Source organism: Gallinula chloropus, assembly GCF_964237585.1.
Source record: "Gallinula chloropus genome assembly, chromosome: 8".
Taxonomy (NCBI): Eukaryota; Metazoa; Chordata; class Aves; order Gruiformes; family Rallidae; genus Gallinula; species Gallinula chloropus.
The window spans coordinates 83,046-103,134 of record NC_140093.1 but is presented as its reverse complement, the minus strand read 5'-3'; the positions used below and the strand labels follow the sequence as shown (position 1 = coordinate 103,134).

At 42.5% G+C, this 20,089-nt stretch overlaps 1 protein-coding gene across 1 annotated transcript; it reads left to right on the top strand.

Annotated features, from left to right (window-relative positions):
- Positions 1-95: 95 nt before the first annotated feature.
- On the top strand, positions 96-19,637 carry CP (ceruloplasmin; the record flags this gene model as incomplete). The annotated part of the gene is made up of 19 exons (XM_084267162.1): positions 96-250; positions 3,005-3,249; positions 4,504-4,716; positions 5,218-5,391; positions 5,967-6,221; positions 7,462-7,627; positions 8,026-8,165; positions 8,753-8,893; positions 9,018-9,229; positions 9,750-9,900; positions 11,140-11,352; positions 11,704-11,911; positions 13,657-13,796; positions 14,281-14,409; positions 14,972-15,078; positions 15,792-16,008; positions 16,596-16,735; positions 17,241-17,403; positions 18,477-19,637. The coding sequence occupies 19 exons, from the start codon at positions 96-98 to the stop codon at positions 18,545-18,547; spliced, it is 3,240 nt and encodes a 1,079-aa protein (XP_084123288.1). The 3' UTR covers positions 18,548-19,637.
- Positions 19,638-20,089: the final 452 nt, after the last annotated feature.

Below are 20,089 nucleotides of genomic sequence, written 5' to 3'. Positions count from 1 at the left end.
CGGGAGCCTGCAGAGACCGGAGCATATAAAGGGAAACTGCCTGTGCCCGTCCTCTGCTCCTGTTCCACTCTTCCCACAAGGCTGGCGAAGGCACCATGCAGCTGCTCTGCCTGAGCTGCCTGCTCCTCTCTTGCTGTGGCGGCGCCGGGGCAGTGACCAGGGAGTACTACATCGGCATCCTAGAGACAGCCTGGAACTACGCGCCTGGCCCCTCCAACCTGGTGTCGGGACAGCTGTTTGCAGAGGAAGAGTAAGTAACACAGTTCACACAGGGTGAGGTGCCTGCTGCAGGCACTGGGACTGGCTGGACGCCTGGTGAAGGCAGAGAAATGAACCATCGGATTGTCTGTCAGACACAGAAGGGAATGTTGATTTTTTTCCTCGCTGGCTTGAGGATCAAGCTGGGGTGCTCTGCTAACTAAACACGTTGGAGGAAGCAGGGGGGTTTGTGTATTTTTCTGAATGAATGTTTACTACATAGAGGCTAGAAAAAGACCCTGCATGTCTGATGGAGACTGATGTGCCGATGCTGAAGAGGAGGTTTTGGCTGTTGCATTTTTAAATGCAGAAGTTTGACAAATTTAGACCTTTCCTCTTGGGCACAGCTTTCCTCTTGAGATCCTCATCATTGGCAGTGGTAACATTCATGTGTTGGAGGTGCAGCAGCACAGCTGGGTCCTTCACCCACAGTGCAGGAGCTGGTTTGCTGGTTACAAGGCAGGGACAGTCCTGTGCAGAGCGAGCACATGAAGTAGGGTGAGGACAGAAATAATCCATAAAGGATACCTGGATACAAAAGGCATCATTCCTTCCAGGCCTTTTTTTACCCCTAGTACCTTTAAAATGCAGCAGGACTATACTGAGACTAAAGCAAGTGAGAAATTAGAAAAATCTTGAAAACTAGTTCTTCTTCAGCCTGTAAAGGAGGGACGAGAAGACTTCCTGTAGCTTGTTTTCTCTCATGAGAGTTGGCAATGTCTCAGCCATAATCTGCCACTTCATCAGGTGGAGCAGTAAACTTTTTTTCTTTTCCACTCACAAACTGAGCAATGTGTAAGACACTGCCAGTGATTCCACAGGCTAGTAATTCTGGTGAACTGTGGAAGCAGGGCATCTTGTCTGAAAATTGGAGAGCAGAGTTGTAGTATAAGAAGCCACCACTGTTTACCGCGCTTTTCACTGCTTTCCTCTGCTGTGTGACAACCTGCAGCATGCTAAATTAATTCCAGACTTCTGGGGCTGTATGTCTGCAATGGAGCTGGTCCCTTCTATTGTACTTCTCATTTTCAGCTTCTTGGATTCTTCTCCTCCTGAACCCTTCAACTGTAAGGCTGTGCTTGTATAGAGATTGATATTGGTAGAGGAAGGGAAGAGTGTGGTGAAGTTGCTAGGAGTACTCTGCCCTTAAATGGTAGCTGTTTAAACAGCCCAAGAAGAGACATAGTATAATTGCTTCATTTAGTTTATGGCCAGAAGCTTCATGTACTCAAGTTTCCAGTAACTAAGCCTTTGAGATTAAGTTTATGCTCTCCAAGTTGCATGGAGCTCTGAATTGGCATTTTAATTACACTTCAGATTGGTGCTTGCCAAGGTACAAACAATCCCTTCCCTACATGCTCAAACAATGCTCAGCCCTGTAGGAAATACTTGGCATTTTTGGGCAGCATTAATGTCCTTCTCAATATGGTCTGCTGGGAGTACAGAACCAAGTTGTCTTGGTTTCTCATCATGCTAAGATGAGAAATCAGGAGGCTGCTGAAGTTCAAGTAATGTTCCCTGTCTTCAGGGCTTCCCTCCTCCTGGAGTGGGTGCACTTCCATGTCAGTCCTCCTGAAACGGACAGGGAAATCTGCAGGAGGGCTTGTTAACAGGGCTCTGGGTACAGTTTAGGTAACAGCATCAGCCAACAGCGGCTCTGCAGGTGTGAACAGCCAGTGCTGTTTCTCTTCCCATTCTCCTTAGTGAATATAAACATGTTTCCCACAAAGATAACTCTTCTCAGAGACCAAGTAATGAAAGGGCCCTGACCCTCAGTACAGTCAAAGGTTGGCTCCAAAGCTGCTTGCAGTTGATGGCTGTCAGAGACACACGGTGACACCTTGCCTGCAGCTGGTGGTGCTTGGGCAGCATATCCACAGTAACTGTGGGACTCACAGGTATTGATACCACAAGTAAACACCATCTCCATCAGTCTCACTCTATGTCATGGGTTAGGCTATTCCCTCACCAACCAAGCTCTTGGTTTTAATGTGTTTCATTAAGTGAGAGGAGCAATGGCCCAGTAGCTAAAGCACTTAGTGACTGAGGAGATCGTCGCTAATTCCCTGCTCTCATGTAACCTGTTTGCATGTCCTTGGGCTGAATCTGTAAAAAATGAGACTTTATTAGGGTAACTCTCTATCAGGCTCTGAGGCTGTGACTCTCACTCACCTGTGACTGGTGAGCATGCTGAGGACTTGGTCTTACTAGTTGCAGCACAGTGCATGCCCCTCACCCCCCATGCACACGCTCAGTGTTAGCAGCACCTTGTAGTTGTGTTCCTGTCCAGACATCTCAAATGTATTTGACAGCTGAAAAGTCTGGTCCTCGTTGCAGCAGAGCAGGGACTGTGCAGGGCAACACAATATCATGATGATGGGGATTTTTTTTTTTAACAGGCATTGGAAATGATACACCAATTCAAGCAGGCAAGTACAGAAGTTTTGAGAAGTAAGAACTGTTGTTTGCCTTGCCCACATGGTCTCAAATTTGTCTGAAATTGTATCAAATAACTTCATCTTCAGGCTAGAAAACAGGCAGGGAAAAAAAACAGAACAGTTTGGTGTGTGATGTTTCATCTCTGTATAGGTGCCTAACTTTTTACAGTAAAAGACATGGTTGCTCCTAAACACAGATTTATTTCTCCACAGTGAGAGGTCTTTATTTGAGACCCTACTAATTAAAACCATTCAAATATAATATTAGCTTCTGACACTGCTGATGTGTTTGTGTATTTTCTTTACAGGCAAGCTGGAGTCTTTCTCAAAAGGGGACCAAATAGGATAGGCAGCACATACAAGAAGGCTGTCTACACTCAGTACACCAATCATTTATATGATGTGATAGTTGAAAAACCTTCCTGGCTGGGTTTTTTAGGCCCTATCATTAAGGGAGAAGTTGGAGATTCTATTATTATCCACTTGAAAAACTTTGCTTCCAGAAGCTACACACTGCATCCACATGGTGTAAGATACACAAAGGAAAATGAAGGTAAGCTTGAGTCCATTCTGTGCCAGAAGCCACCAAAAGTTAATCATTCCTCTCAGTGTAAGGGATAATCTCCCATAAAAGAGTGGCCAGGTAAATAAAGACTTAAAACAAGATACAATCGATTTAAAATATGAGCTAAGAAGTTTGTTTTTTTTTTCAAGGGCAAAATACAAAGCCAAATTGGAATTCATAAATAGGTGACTTTTAGATCAATATTTCACCTAAAATAAGTGTATTTATATTTCACCTGAAATAAGGGTATAACTGTATATGAGATGCATGTATTGGGGATATCTAAAGGAAAAACAATGCTATTGTGAAGAAGATACTGTTAGCATGGCTAACTTACAAATCCAGATCCTTAGCACCACATTTGTGTGTATTGTATAAGATACACAAGACTCTCAAAATGGAGAAACTGCTACTCCTTAGTAATAAATTAATCAGATAGAAATGACATACACTAAGGTATAGTGTAGAGGTGTTTGTTTGGACTAGTGGGGACTTGCCCCTACAACAGCTGCTCTTGTCACACTCGGGCAATGGAGGATTTTCTGTTCCAGAACATGGCTGAAAAGCTGAATATGTTGAAAGTTTTATCAGTGGGCCTTAAAAACAGCGTGTAAATTGTTGGGAATATGATGTTGTCTCAAAAGCAGTCATTAAAATTGTTTCATCAGAACAATTTGCCAAGTATCAGCCTGACTGCTAATATTTTGTGAAGCTTTTCATTACAGCAGGGATGTGTCTTAATAAAGATGCGTTCTGTGGGAGCAGAACAGTGTTATGGAGCAGAACAGGCACTTTTTGGGAACAATCTTTAAATCTTTTTTGCATTGCTCTCATCCCTATGACACCTATATTCCTTGAGGACATATGCAATATTTTAGAACCGTTTCCAAGATTAATATTTAACAAATGTTTTACAAATATTTGATTAGTTATCTTTTTTTAGCAGAACATAGTGCCCTTCTAATAAATTAAGGACTAAATTAATCTGCCATTGATCAAAGTACTCCCATGGAATTTAAAGGCAAATGAAGAGATTCCTAAAGAGAAGGAAAATATCTACTAACCTGATTATAAAGTTGTGGGGTTTTTTTAAAAACTTAATTCAGATGTTCAGGCCATATTACTGCAGCATGTAGTTTAAAGCAGGGCAGGTGCTATCTGGACACCAAATTGTGAATGTGATCTGTTAATGGTGGCTGTGTGGCCTTCTTGTGTTAATGGTGGCTGTGTGGCCTTTTTCAGGTGCTTTTTATCCTGACAACACCAAAGATTTGCAAAAGAGAGATGATGCTGTGGAGCCTGGAGGCCAGTACACTTACACATGGGACGTGACAGCAGATCAGGGTCCAGCCAAGGACGATGCAGACTGCATAACCAGGGTTTACCACTCCCACATAGATGCTCCAAGGGATGTTGCGTCAGGGCTTGTTGGGCCTTTAATAATTTGCAAGAAAGGTAAATGATAAATAAATAAGTAAACATATGGAAGGTGATTGATAATGTTTGCTGATAAAAATCAGTGAAATTACTGGAAGAGAAGAGGATTACAGTTAATTTTGCAATAGCAGCCTTTCATCTTCTCAATCAGCTGCCCTTCAGTAGTATAGGAAGCAGTTTGATTTTGTGTGTGGCAGCAAATCTAATTTGAAGAATACTTTGTCCACAAATCCATGAGTGAGATGTGTGGATCATAGTAATGCAAAAAGGGTGTGTAAATACTGATATGAGAAACAGATTTACTGTAGTCTTATCACGTGGAATATTTATTCTTAGTAAATTTATTTTATAGCATCTATCAAAACCAATTTTTGTTTTTCAAGTCTGTAAGTTTATGTGTACACTCACACTCAAGAAAAGTGGAAAAATAGGAAGTAAACAGTGACCACCCCCCCTTAAAACCAACAAAAAGGTAATGTCAGTTGCCAAAGACTTTGAATATACTGCTTTCTTTTTCAGGTAAACTGAATAAGCGCAGCGATAAACAATTTGATGCTGAATTTATCCTTATGTTCTCTGTGATGGATGAAAATCTCAGTTGGTATCTAGAGGATAATATCAGGACATACTGTTCTGAGCCTTCCACAGTTGACAAAGATGATGAGGACTTCCAGGAAAGCAATAAGATGCACGGTGAGCAAATGTCCTATTAATGTTGCCTATCATTGAGATGGTGAAGTAATATTTTTTGATGTGTTTTCTCTTTTAAAGATGAACTGTAGATATTTTAAATTTTTTTTAGTGGGGTTTTTTTCTTAAAAAAGATCCTTTTAAAAAAGATCCTTTTAAATAAACACATTAAATTAAAAAGTGATGGCAAGTATTGCACAATTATACCTTTGGAGTTGTGATATAAAATTCTTCAGGGCCAAAGCATCTTTGTGAGCATAATTTCCCAGATGCTTTAAATAGAGTTGTGTTACTTTCTTCTGTTTCTTAGTCTTCAACTCTGTACTGTAACATTGATGTTTAGAAAAAGATTTTTTACTGCTAGTGTGAACAGAGAAGATACCTTTGGCTCTGACATAGATCCCAGAATCATGGTAGGAACTGCTGGTCGTGCAGGCAGTTGTGCAGAAGAAGTGTTCTGTGTTCTTGCAATGTTCTTTCTATCTTGAAGAATAGAGCAATGGTTGTGTAGCACCTGCTTTTGAAGGAATGATCCTGAGGGCTGTGAAGGTAGCTGTAATAAATAACATTTCTTCTAGCAATCAATGGGTACATGTATGGACACCTCCCAAACCTCACCATGTGTGTGGAAGACAAGGTAAAATGGCATCTTTTTGGCATGGGTAATGAAGCTGATATCCATTCAGCCTACTTTCATGGACAGACCTTAATAGAAAGGCATCACCGAGTTGACACCATCAACCTCTTCCCAGCCACGTTTATTGATGCTGTCATGATACCAAGAAGCCCTGGAGAATGGCTGCTCAGCTGCCAAGTGAACGACCATATCGAAGGTACAGAATAAATTCCAGTTGTCGGATTATTTTTCTTTTTATCTTGAGCTAACACTTCACTGAGTCACTTTAGCAGTACTCCTGACCTGCTTTATATGCCAGAAGATATTCTCCTGTAGGTAACAAAGCTCTGATAGTAATTGAAATGTCTGGAAGTGGCATTAGAAAGGCTTGAGCATGTAGCTAGCCACAGAAGTCAAGGAAATTCTTCTCTGTAATGGGGTCATTATCAGTTGGCAGTAATTGGCACAGCTACGTTTCAGCAAGCCTCAACTTCAGGCAAATAATCTCCTGCTGACAAGGATGTGTTCTGGGAAATGCACTGGCTAACCAGCAGAACTGATCTGCATTTCTCCTCCCCATATCTTCCCGTATTTCCAGAGTTTGTGAACCATGTGAAACACTTAGAAGCTGCTTCCACCCTTCCCCATGATCTGTATATACCAGTAAGTGAGCTAGAGGGGTAATTTGCCACATAAGTGGGAAGCGGGAAGGAACACGGGACTCATAATCGTGAGCAGCCTGGTCTAGTGAAGACGTCCCTGCTTACTGCAGGAGGGTGGGACTAGATGTCCTTTAAAGGTCCCTTCCAACCCAACACATTCTGTGATTCTCCCAAGATGTGAAAATGCTCATACAAGGAACAGTGTGTTTAACCTACAGATTCAGCTACACAGAGGTTCTAAGTTTTGAAATAGCTATCATGTCAAGCAGCATCCTGATGTGGCTGAGACATCTTGGGCAAGACAGAAATCCCACAAATTGGCCTAATCCATAGCTGCAAAGGACTGTCATTATTACATTACTTGTATCTCCTGCTGACAGGCCTTCCTCCTAGGATGCAGCGACCCAGGAGTTACACAAGGAGGCTGTTGACTAGATTGAGAGAGAAGATGGTCAGTCTGGTAGCACCTGGCCTTGACTCAAGTGCTGACAGCACTGTTCCTATCCCACCCTAATGTCCCCTCTAACTGTGGTGTCAGTTGCAGCTTTACAAGCAGGATACATTTTTCCACTCCTCTCTGCCCATTGTAAACACCACGGGTGTGTTCCTGTCTCCTCACTCAGCTGGCATGCATTCCCTTATATCATTTATCCTGCTTTCCATTTGTGATGTGCATATCCATCAGTGGGCTGGGAGTTCTTCAGGGAAGAGAAGAGCTCCTCGAAGCAGGGAAGGAGAAAACAAAGTGTAGTTCCTTCTCCCAAGTTTTGTCTACCTCCTAGTTTTTTTTTCCAGGTGGCATGCAGGCCCTTTTTCAAGTAAAAGATTGTAGGAAGTCCACAATAAATCACAATGAGAGTAGGAAGATAAGACAGTACTTCATTGCTGCTGAAGAGGTCATCTGGAATTACGGCCCCTCTTCAATAAACCATTTTACAGGACAGGAATTAACTGCTGACAGGTAAATGCCTGTAATTAAAGAAACTTTACTTTTCAAGTAGAATTGATATAAAACGCTAAATAAGTCAAGCCATGTGATAGAACTGACTTTTAAGCAGAATTTCTCATTGTCCCACCCTCTGCTTAAATATTTATACCAGGATATATATCAGAGCAGTTGTTTTCCTTGCAATCTTCTTATAAATTTTGCTGTCCATTATCCTATCACTGAAGGATAATGGATGCCGCACATCCTTGTATGGGACTGCATTTAAATGTGATGGCCAGATCACTGAAAAGAGACACAGGGCAAACTGAGTGCATCATACCTCAGAAAACAGTGTTGAGGTTCTGACTGCCTTTGTAAAACTAAGCACTACAAATTGAACTGTTTGCATCTATGCAATTTCTTTTACACAGCGAATCTCATGTATTTTTTGAACAAAGTGAGACAAGAATTGGTGGCTCTTACAAAAAAGCCATTTACAAAGAATACACAGATGCTTCTTTCACCAAACATAAAGAAAGGCTCACAGAGGAAGCACATCTTGGACTCTTAGGTAAGATACTTATAATTATTTCATGTCAAAGATGTATGAGAGTAAGCTGTTGCTTCCATTGGCTAGCCAACAGTGCCCTTCCAGCTCCAAGGGAGGGGGCCTTGGCTCTCCCTGCCTCCTGGAGATGCTGGTGCGTGTGGCTTCCTCCAAAACACACTGAAGGGTGTAAGAAAGTTCTTGAGGACAATGCTGTGCTACTCCCCAACTTGCCTGTGGGAATGTGCCCTGGTCTCCAAAGGTCAGGCTCTGAATTACAAAGCCAGTCTAGGCAGCTTGAGCCCTGTTTATAAGCTGTTTCTGGCACGGCTCTGGGCTGAGTTTGAGGTTGGTGCTAATGTCTGTAGGTCCCTTTCTAAAGGGAAGATCTGTTCTGCATATCACTGGGCCTCCAGGAGGAACTGGGAGTGGAGCAGTCTGGTTGCTGCTGGGCTGCCCTGTGATTCAGGACAGATGCAGGGGACCTGGTCCCAGGGACAGTTCCCCACGCAAAGGGCAAACCAGCCAGTTCTTGACTGCTCTAAGCTTATAGTGCTCTGCACATCACTTGATAGAAACGCGTTGTAATTAGACCATGTGCTTTTTTCTAGGACCCGTTATCAAGGCTGAAGTGGGTGAAAGCATCAGGGTGACCTTCCGAAACAATGCCAGCCGCCCGTTTAGCATTCAGCCCCACGGTGTGAGTTACCGCAAGAGCGACGAGGGGGCATGGTATGGTGCCGCCTCCAGAGGTGCGCCTCCAGACCCGCTCCTGCCAGCACCCGGGAACGCGCTGTCCTGCGTGTCCGTGTAGCAAAGGCGATACAGTGAGCAGGGTTCATTAGGCACAATCCCTAATGTTGACTTCTGTAACAGGTACTGAATCTCCAGCCTCTCGTGTGAGTCCCGGTGCCACGTTTACATATGAGTGGAACGTGCCAGAAGAAGTGGGCCCCACAGACCAAGATCCAGACTGCCTAACCTGGCTTTACTACTCAGCTGTGGATGAGGTCAGAGACCCCAGTTCTGGCCTTGTGGGGCCTCTCTTGGTGTGCAGGAAAGGAGCTCTGCTTCCTTCTGGGAAACAGGTCAGTCAACAAAGAAAAACAGAAGCACTTACAAACATGTAGCTGACTCTGCTCTCTCTCCGCGAATGGTGCCTTGGGGCCTGCTGCATGCTCAGCACCACCTCCTCTCCACACCCAGCCTCACCCACGTGCTGAGGGGAACACACAGAATGAAGAAAGTGGGTTTGCTTGTTTGGTTGTTTTCAAACCAAACCAAACCAGTCTGGCTGCAGACACACTGTATTGTAAAACCACCGACACAGGGAGCACTCAGGTTTTAGGTAGGAAGAGAATGACTAGAAAAGCATAGATAATGTAAAGGTCAAAATACATACTAATTTCTGAAGGTGGTTCCTGCTGGTGGAGGGAGTGTTGGCAGCAGAGATTTAGTCACCAGATATAGCAATTAGAGAACTTTGAGTTTATCAGAATGGAGAACCAGTCTATGCATCTATCCTACTTCATAAATTATCACGCACATAGACTTTTATTGACATTTTCTGATCACTCTTATTTTTATTTGTGCTGTTTCTTCTCACAGAAAAATGTGAACCTGGAGTTTTTTCTACTTGCCACAGTATTTGATGAGAATCTGAGCTGGTACTTGGATGACAATATTCTGATGTTTACACTGAACCCTAGTAAAATTGACAAAGATGATGAGGACTTCCAAGAGTCTAACAAAATGCATTGTAAGGAAATAATTCGTTAGCCCAATATTATTTTCTAAAATAAGGTGTTTACTTTTGTGATTTCATGTTGGAGACTGGCAAACTGTATAGTGGTAGAGACATTTCATTCCTTTCCATTGGAAACAAACCCACCTTTGACTGCAATTCAATTTCAGCCACATGTAGTAGTTCAAAACATAATGCCAGCTGTTCAGTGTCCAGCATGGCAGTTGAGCATTCAGCACCATTATGTACCACTTTGGGCAGAAAGAAGGAGGAATTAAGTCTGTAGCTCACGTGCAACCCCAATGAATGCAACCAAGCAGCAAGAGAAAAGGGGCTTCTTCCCTATACGTGGTGTAGCTGAAATGAGGATTTTCGCAGAATTGCAGGCTGGTGAGGTGGGCAGGGGCTTCTGGAGGCCGTCATCTCCAGCCCCTGCTCCAGCAAGGACCATGTCCAGGGGGCTCCTGAGTGTCTCCGAGGATGGAGACTCCGCCGCCTCCCTGGGCAGCCTGTGCCAGTGCTCGGCCACCCTCACAGTGACAAAGTGTTCCTGGCGTTCAGAGGAACCTCCTGTCTGTCCCTCTGTGCCCCCGGCCTCTGGTCCTGTCCCTGGGCACCCCTGGGAAGAGCTTGGAATGAAAATCTTTGCTGCGTTAACAGGGCAGAGCTGAGGTTCGCTGCGATCGTGTTTTGGTCCTGTAGAAAGGTGTTCCAAGTTTCAGGTGAGATTTTTGTCTGCAGTACAGAGTCCTGCAGATGTTTTGTTACATTTGGCCTGAGGGACACCGGTGCTATTTCCAGAGCCTTGATCCGGAGCACTGCAGGCTGCCTGTGAGGCACAGGCTTCGACGGTTTTGCACAAGAGCAGCCAGAAAGGATCAGTAACTCAAACTGCAGAACACTTCAGATGGTCTCCACTGTGCGGCTGGAGGGTCTTGCAGGGTAGGAAGCAGGATGCTTTATGCATCCTCCTCACTTGCTGGGTATGAAGCAGTGAAGGTTCCAGTTGGTCGAGTCAGCTACCGGTGCACTAGACATCGAAAAGGGGAACTGATAGAAGTTGTTCTTAAATACTGCATTTTAAAACTCACTTTGCTTGAATTGACTCCCTGGTTTTGCTGGTGTGATAAAAGTGTTTTATTACTGATATTTCTGCCAGTCTGAGGCATCACATCATGTCTGTAGTGTGTATTATTTAATCTCTATTACAGAATTATGTCATGTACTCATCAAGGTGGGTTTTGCTTCCCACAGCCATCAATGGTTACATGTACGGAAATCAGCCTGGTCTTGAGATGTGCAAGGGCAGTGTGGTTTCCTGGCACTTGATGGGCTTGGGGACAGAAGTTGATATCCATGGACTATACTTCTCTGGAAACACATTTGTAACTAAAGGCACAAGAAGGGACACAGCAAATCTGTTTCCACACACCTTCCTTACAGCTGTTATGAGACCCGATTCTGAAGGTAAAGGTCGTGTTTAAAAATCCTGTTACTAGCTTGGGAATTGTTTATCTATGAACATTTTATGCTGTAAATTACTGATATTTTGGTCCTTTGGGTGCTAAAACTGTACAGCTGTGTTTGAAGGGCAGCAAGCCCATCATAGGATGTAAGCTATCAATGCCAAAGCCCTGTTTTTTCTAGCTTCTATCTATGCTGAATTTTATTACTACAAGTAGCCCTACTACACAAAGAATCGGATCTTATGTGAGCAATAGTCTGTGTCACGGTCTCTGAGCACTATATCAACACAGTCTCAAGATCCACCTGTAACAGGTTTTTGTCCTCACGTCTTTGTTTCTTGTGTGGCTGTAGGAGTGTTTGAAGTGTCCTGCCTGACAACAGATCACTACACAGGGGGCATGAAACAGAATTACAGAGTGAAACAGTGCCATTGGTGGAACGTGGATCTATCTATGTATTTGCATGAAAAGACTTATTATATTGCTGCAGTGGAAGTGGAATGGGACTATTCTCCTAATAGGACATGGGAATTTGAGCGACATCAATACCATGAGGAAAGGTACTTTGGAATATACACAAGGGGCAAAAAATCAAACCAGCAAAGGAGCAATTCCCTTCTCTGAACCTCTTCCTCCTTCAGGCATTTCTAGACTCGCTTTCTTTGCACATGCATTTTCAAGGCTCAGTTGAATTTGTGGTCCTTCTCTGGCCAGAGAGCATGATGTTCATGAAATGGCCCAGCATCAATCTGCTTTGGGGCAGTTGGAGATTTGGATCAATCCCAGATAGTGCATGTGCATTTATTATTTACTGAGGTTGGCACAGCCCTTGATGTGGAATGCTTAAAATGTTAAGTTGTAGATACAGTGACTACTTTGTCCTGATAGCTGATTACTTCCATATGTAACATGTCTTTGTCAGATGCTTATCCCTACTCTGAGTAAGGCTCCTCTTTGTTCCTGTCAGTTTCATCAGCTTACACAGATTCACAGAGTCACAGAGCTGTAGGGGTTGGAAGGGACCTCCAGAGCCCATGGGGTCCAACCCCCTACCCAAGCAGGGTCCCTAGGACAGGGCACACAGGTCGGTGTCCAGACAGGGCTGGAATCTCTCCAGAGAAGGAGACTCCACACCCCCTGGGCAGCCTGTCCCAGGGCTCCCTCACACTCACTGGGAAGAAGTTCTTCCCCAGATTGGTGGGGAACTCCCTGTGCTCCAACTTGAGCCCATCGCCCCTTGTCCTGTCCCCACAGACACTGAGCAGAGGCTGCCCATGTCCCCCTGTGTCCCAGCCTTCAGCTATTGATACCCGTTGATCAGATCCCCTCTCAGGCTTCTTTTCTTCAGGCTGAACAGCCCCAGCTCACTTAGCCTTTCCTCACAGGGGAGATGCTCCAGGCCCTTCATCACCTCTCTAGCCTCTTATGGACTCTTTCCAAGAGATCCTTGGCTTTCTTATACCAGGGAGCCCAGAACTGGACACAACACTCCAGGTGGGGCTTGACCAGGGCAGAGTAGAGGGGGAGGATCACCTGCTTCGACCTGCTGGGAAAATAAGTCCATGACCAAATCCATTCACTATGAAGCTTGGTGCCTTGCTGGTTTATTCCCAGTATTTGAAGCTCAGTTGCTTCAAATACTGTGAGAGGGAACTGACCAGATCAAATAATTCATGCCATGTAGCACAAGAGGCTAAACAAAAAAATGGCAAATTTCTACATGTTCCATCTGTATAACTTCATTTGAGGTTAAAGTAATTGCTTTTTAATCTTTTTTTTTAATTGACTTAATAGTATTTTCTTTTTTTTCCTCAGCTTGATAGCACATTTCCTGGCCCTGCACACCACATTGGCTCTCTCCTAGTTCTAAGCACAAGTAATACAGACTGTGCTGTTACCAGACCGTTTTTCCCCTGCTGTCTTCAGCCCCCATGATCTCAGCACAGAATTGGTCCCTCACATATAATTTCAGCAAGGCACTTAAGCTTTAAAAGTTACAGGCTTCATTTCAGATCTACAGAAGTCATTGGGGGGACTGTTTTTCAGTATGCAGCTTACTGGATAACTTCTTGCAATCTGAAGGGGTCTGGAATAATATATAGACTTGGCCTATCTATAGGGGTTTGTTAACAGTCCAGGGTAAGAGGAACCTCCCAACTTAACAAGAATATTTTCATGTTGAAGATACTGGTGGTCTATGAGATGACTGTTTCACTGGGATGGACTGTGGTTTGATGGCTAATTGACATACCTGCAAAAGATGTTTGGAAATATGTAAAGACTTTTCTTTTTTTTCTCTCTCTAGCCCAGGCAATACATTTTTAAATAAAGACAACAAATTCATTGGCTCCAAATACAAAAAGGTAGTGTATCGTGAGTACACTGATCAGACATTCAGCATTCCCAAAAACAGAGCAGAGGAACAACAGCACCTGGAAATTCAAGGTATACTCATCATGAAGTTCAGTGTTGAAACTGGGGAAAATGCAGTGGAAGAAAAGGAGAATGCTATTTGAAGAATGCTGAGTACAGTCCTACCCACACAAAGTGCCTAAACCTACATGGAATTGTTACTTTTATTACTTGCTTTCTTTGCAAGATTACATTGCTTATTTTACAAGGAGAAAAACCCAACCCCCTTCTGGTTTGCTGCTTGATAACACGTCAGTATTCTCAAAGTTGGCGTAAAGCAGCAACATCCAAACTTCAGATACACAGTGGGTGCTCAGAGCTGGTGAACCTGGGCCTCTACTTAGATGCCTACCTTCGTTCACTCCACTGGCATATCATAGTGAATGACATTATCCATGTGTAGTTTTTAGCTGATTATAGGGCAATGTTTTGTATTTGAACACAAAAAAATATCCCTCTTCTCTCTCTGCTTTGATCTTTCCCAAAACCAAGTTAATGTTTCTGTTCAATGCAACAGGGCCGCTGCTTATGTCAAATATTGGAGATAAAATTAGAATAGTTTTCAAGAACTTAGCATCAAGACCATATTCTATACATGCCCACGGAGTGAAAACAGACAGTTCTGTTGTTGCTGCAACTAACCCAGGTATTACATAACCCTTATTTATTTCTAGCAGGTATCATCGAGCCTTGTAGCATGTTTTAGCAAGCTTTGACTTTAGTATAGCAGGAAGGACTTCAGGTTTGTTTTTACCTCAGGTTCTTAAAGTGTTGATGCTGCTGCTGACAAATATTTCTGCAATTCCAGTGCCCTGTTATTGCTGTGTGTCCTGGTCCCTGACAGATCAGTAGTGTTTTGGCACAGCATGGCTGCAAATTTCACATAAGCACAGTGAGAGAGCAGAGCTTATGCTAGCTGTTATTTCAGAGTTTCCCCTGTGATCTTTACAAAAGATACAGTTGGGGTTTTTTTTTAAGTAAGGTAATCTGAACAGTGCAGTTACACCAAAAGAACCACCCAAAAAAAGCATTGGGAAGAAGAGTCAGGGATCTGCAGAGGGGAAATAACAGAGAGCTAGCCAGTGCAGGAGTTGGGAAGAGAACGTTCAAGGCAAATGTAAGCTGTAGATGGAGATAACATGTTTTGGGGTGGCCTCTTATAGGTCAGCACAGAGAAAACTTCTAAAATTCATTGATACTTAATTCAGGTGAAACAAAGACGTACACATGGAAAATTCCAGAGAGATCTAGTTCTGAGAGAGGAGATCCACCTTGCATTGCGTGGGCATACCATTCGACAGTGGACATCATTAAGGTACATTCTTAACATCAGTCTAGAGGGGGTTGTTCATGACTTCAGCACAGCCATTCTTAGAGCAAAAGCGAGTTTGAAATCCCACTTTTTCTGTCGCTCCTTCCATTACCATACCTTTGAATTTAAATGTCTCTTAATGCAAGAGAGTGAGGGCAGAATTTGAGTCACAGCCCTCTCCATTCTTTCTCCCTCCTCCTTCTACTGTGGGTATAGATCACCCTGCTTAGATTTCATTCTACAGCTTGCTCAGCATATAATCAGTGAGAAAAGACATGTGGGAAAACTAACATGGGACTGTGGAAAGTCAATCTGCCCTTTTTTTGTACAAACACCCATCAACCTAACCTGACTAATAATTTCTAAGGGTAACTAATGTATTTGCTCCTTCCTGTCTTAGCAAACACAAATAAAAAAGTGCCAAGAAGTATCTTTTGAGTAGACAGCAAACTCAGAACATTAAAACATAGAAATGATTTGGAAAAAAAAGATGAGCAAGAAATGAAAATGGAGTAAGTGTTTATTATATTTATTTCTAGCAAGAGATGAAGAAAGAGGCGATTACTCTTCATAGTCCATTGAACTTGATCCATGGGTGGCATGTATCAGTGAAGAAATAACTTCCTTTGCCTGACACAGGATTCATGTCTGGCATTACAAGTGCTTCTGCTTAATCACATCTTGTAATTATATGATTTATTTTTTTTTAATTTCAGGATACTTACAGTGGATTAATAGGCACACTTGCTGTGTGTCATAAACACTATTTGCCATCATTTCATCCTAAAAAGAAAGTTCAATTTGCTCTTCTTTTTATGGTTTTTGATGAAAATGAGTCATGGTACTTGGATGAAAATATTAAAACCTATTCTACCAACCCGCACCTTGTTGACAAAGAGGATGAGGAGTTCATTGAAAGTAACAAAATGCACGGTATGTATCCCAGTTTAATTCATGTAGCTCTGGAAATGCTGTAAAATTTTGTATCTGAAAGTACTGTATATAAATTTGACTTTTTTTTCCCCTCTGAAGGTTCCAGAGCAGGAGGCCTGAAAAACTTCAAACTATTTGAAACCACTGTTAATGCCACTATTTAAAAAAAATTTTAATCTATGAAAAAATGTTCCCACATTGAAACTGTGAGGGGAGAAAGGGTAAAGATGAAGTTTGAAATTTTGATCTGATGCCAGTGAACAACTCTTCTGGATAAGTTCTGAAAGCACAGCCTGGTAAAGCTTCCCCTTCACAGAGCTGCAGGGAATGCAGATCTTTAAGAACTGCAATACTAAAAAGAGCATACAACAAAAAGCTTTAAACTACCTCTTACTTTCTAGTTAAATATAGAATATAATCACACCTATTCACAACAGGCTGTCCATATGTTTTGGGTTTAGGTACCATTCAAAGCTGTAACTTTTGCTTGGCATTGGCTTCCACAACTTGAATTCTGTTACAGTATAGAGACCAACACTACACAAAAGTCTTACTTTCTTCCTGTCTTGTTCTTTCCCTCTTTTTAGCCATTAATGGCAAAGTGTTTGGAAATTTACACGGTCTGACTATGCATGTTGGAGATCAAGTAAGCTGGTATTTGATGGGCATGGGCAACGAAGTAGACATGCACACAGCACACTTCCACGGCCACAGCTTTGACTATAAGGTAAACAAACAGATCCTTCTCACTCGTCTCTCACTCTGTTAGGAACAAGGTTGATAAATGCCAAGGACTAAATTCTGGTGAGAAGTCAGATGTTACAACATTAGGCATGCCTTACAATTTGACCATGAAGATTTTATGCCCCAGTCCTGTATTTGATCAACATATGAGAGAGTTACCTGCCAGTATAAGTTCCTGACTGGGAACCTTACAAGTGGCTTTGACAAGTAACTGTGACTCTTCGTGGCTTTGACAAGTAACTGTGACTCTTCGTGGCTGCAGTAAGACAACAGCTGTAGATTGCCTTCATTTCCACTCAGGCCAGTCTGTTATAAGCATGAAACAGATGTACACAGTGATGCCTCTGTGGACATGACATACATACAGTAGATGTCTTTTCACTCAACTGTGATTAAACACTTTGGTGGAGTGTGCACAAAAGGCAGCTGAAATCACTGCCATCTGGTAACGTCGCACTGCGTAACCTCTGCTTCTCTGTGCCCTGCAGCAAACGGGGCTTTACCGGGCAGATGTCTTCGATCTGTTCCCTGGGACGTTCCAAACTGTGGAGATGATCCCGCAGAACGCTGGGACCTGGCTCCTGCACTGCCACGTTACCGACCACATCCACGCCGGCATGGAAGCCACCTACACCGTGCTGCCCAAGGAAGGTAGGACCTCATCCATCTCAGTAATAGTCTGTTGTGCTTATTATGATGTTTATGATCTGTTCATTATGGTTTAAGACATGGAATGGGGCTCACAGGCCAGTGTACTTGTAACCAGCGCAGGCATACAGCAGTATTTCTTGGCTTAATACTGATGTCAGGAGGCCAGAATGCTGCAAGCCACCTGATCGTACTTGCCTCAGCCCTGCTGCTCGGAAAACAGAAGCAGCTAAAGATGTTAACTGGATGTTAACTGACTATTGCTTCAGCTTTCCATTTATGAACTTAAAATGACAGCTTTTTATTAAAAAGAGTTCTTTGTGAGCCAGAGTATATCTGCACCCAAGACATGCCAGTAGACCCTCTCATCTAAAACAAGAAGAGTAGTTGGTAAATAAAGCTGAAGTGATCATCCCTAGCAGTTACATGACTGAAAGCCTAAAATACTGCTTGCTTATACAGGGCATGTTTTAGCTTTACAGACACTACCACCTGCTTTAGCAATATTACCTGTGGAAAAAACTTGAATCTTGAAGCATTTTTGAAGTTCTTATTTCTGCATCTTAATACAACTTTAAAAACAATACTATCCTGTACTCCAAAGACAGGGCATAACAGGTGTGCATTATCCTTTATTGACAGGAGGACTAGGAGTATTTCAAAACATGTATATGCATACACAGACATACAGCTACATCATGTACACATGTACCTATACTGACAGTACAGACTGGAATGTTAATCACAGTGTAGTTCTATTTCATAACCCATTCTGATACACAGAATACGTTGTGCCAAACTTGCACAGATAGTAAAAAGGTTGACTTAAGAGTACACAAAGAAGCAGAAGTGGACTTTAACTTACAGAAGCATTAGGTTGGGGTTTTCATAATCCAACCACATAAAGTGCATTAAAATGTACCCATCAGTGCATTTTAAAGCTGTTTTTAAATCTTAACTCACCATGTCTACAAGGTACTGGGTTGCACTGCTCTCATTCTGGACTCTCTTGTCCACATGCAGAGACTACTCCTTCGATTCAATGTGTGTAACAAAAGCTATTTTCCCCCTTACAGACAGGCTGCCTTTATTCACAAGATTATTCAGTCAGTTCAAGTGCAATGATACAGCAGGCACACTAGAATGATGAAACATTTTACTGCAGAGAAGCATTTATTGAGGAATACTATCTCCTGGACCACTCATCTCCACATGTGTTTTCGAAGATTAGCATCTCCACTGCTAACAAAAGGTCTGTAGGCTAACACAGATTTGTCTCTAAATAAATATAGCATCTTGCAAGCTAAGCATGTTATTTAACTGCTGAGGAACATGGAAGAGCCAAATTAAATGTACTTCCCTTTTTTTAAGTCTATAAATAACCCTGTGTAACAGCAAAATTGGTGTTAGGTATCTGCTGTCATGTTCTACTAGTTGGTTATGTTAGTAGCTATTGTTTGGAAGATAGGAATTTGATTATCACTTTATCCATAGATAGATAAAGATATACTTTGTCTAGATATACTATCTAGATATACTATCATGTAATTGAACAGCAAACAAAATAGTTTTATTGTTTCTGTTGAATTGTACAGTTTTATCCAGTAGTTAGTTCAAGGTAGTAATTTAGAAAGCACAATGGCTGAGGGATCATGGTTGCACAAGATGGTTTTGCTTCTCTACCACAAAAATAATTACAAGACAAAGTTATGCTGAAATAAGCCTGATCAAAGTCAGACAGCACAAAATCTGGTGACTACCTCTAATGGATCCTAAACAACTCCTGCAATGGAATCATTTTACTGTTACTTCCCAACAAATAAAAGCACCAGGATTAGTGCATGACTGATGCTCGTCAAAAATGAAAGCAGCAAGAGCAGGTATTGTCATGCCTTTCAGTTGTGTTTGAATAGTCCAACTCCACTGTGTCAAACAAGAGGAAAGTATGTATGGGGCAGGCAGGCAAAGCAAAACATTTGGGCTTTACAGGTACCAGAAGCTGCTTTAAGGTAGAAGGATTCTCCAGAAACCAGCATCACCCCTACCAGTCAGTTAGATCATTGATCACTGATGGCTGTAGCAGGAACACTATGTAGCTAAGTTAAGTTTTTTTGGTTTTTCTTTTTTAAATGTGTTTGATTTGCAATGCAGATGATCTCTTCTTAATGTCACATCTATTGTCACTGAACCTGAGTACAACAGAAAAAAGAAAATAAAACCCAGCAAGCACATGGTAATTCCTCTCTTCCACTCCCCTCACAAACACTTCAGATTCTCTTTGAGTTGTGGGCTTTTCTCTTTGAATTGCTAAATGAAAAAACTGTGACACATGGGCGTGCAATTAAGATGACAGAGCAGCTGACTGGTTTTGCCAGCTGAAATTCTAAGGAATATTTATGTAGCAAAATCAATAAAGTAGGGCCCAATTCCACTTGGAAGAGTAAGGCACTTACTTCTCCTCACACAGTTAGACATATGCCTGAGCCTAAATTCCTCCCTAGATCAGTGATCCAACCAAGTAACACAGAAAATCCCTGCTTTACTTCCAGTGAACACTTACATCCAATTGTACTGTGCAGTCTGGATTTTCTAGCAGCTCTGGCCTTGAGCCCACTGAGAAGATGAAGAAGTAGCCTAACAGCTCAAACAGCTGTGTTTTTACCAGTCCAACCACCATTCAGTTCTACCT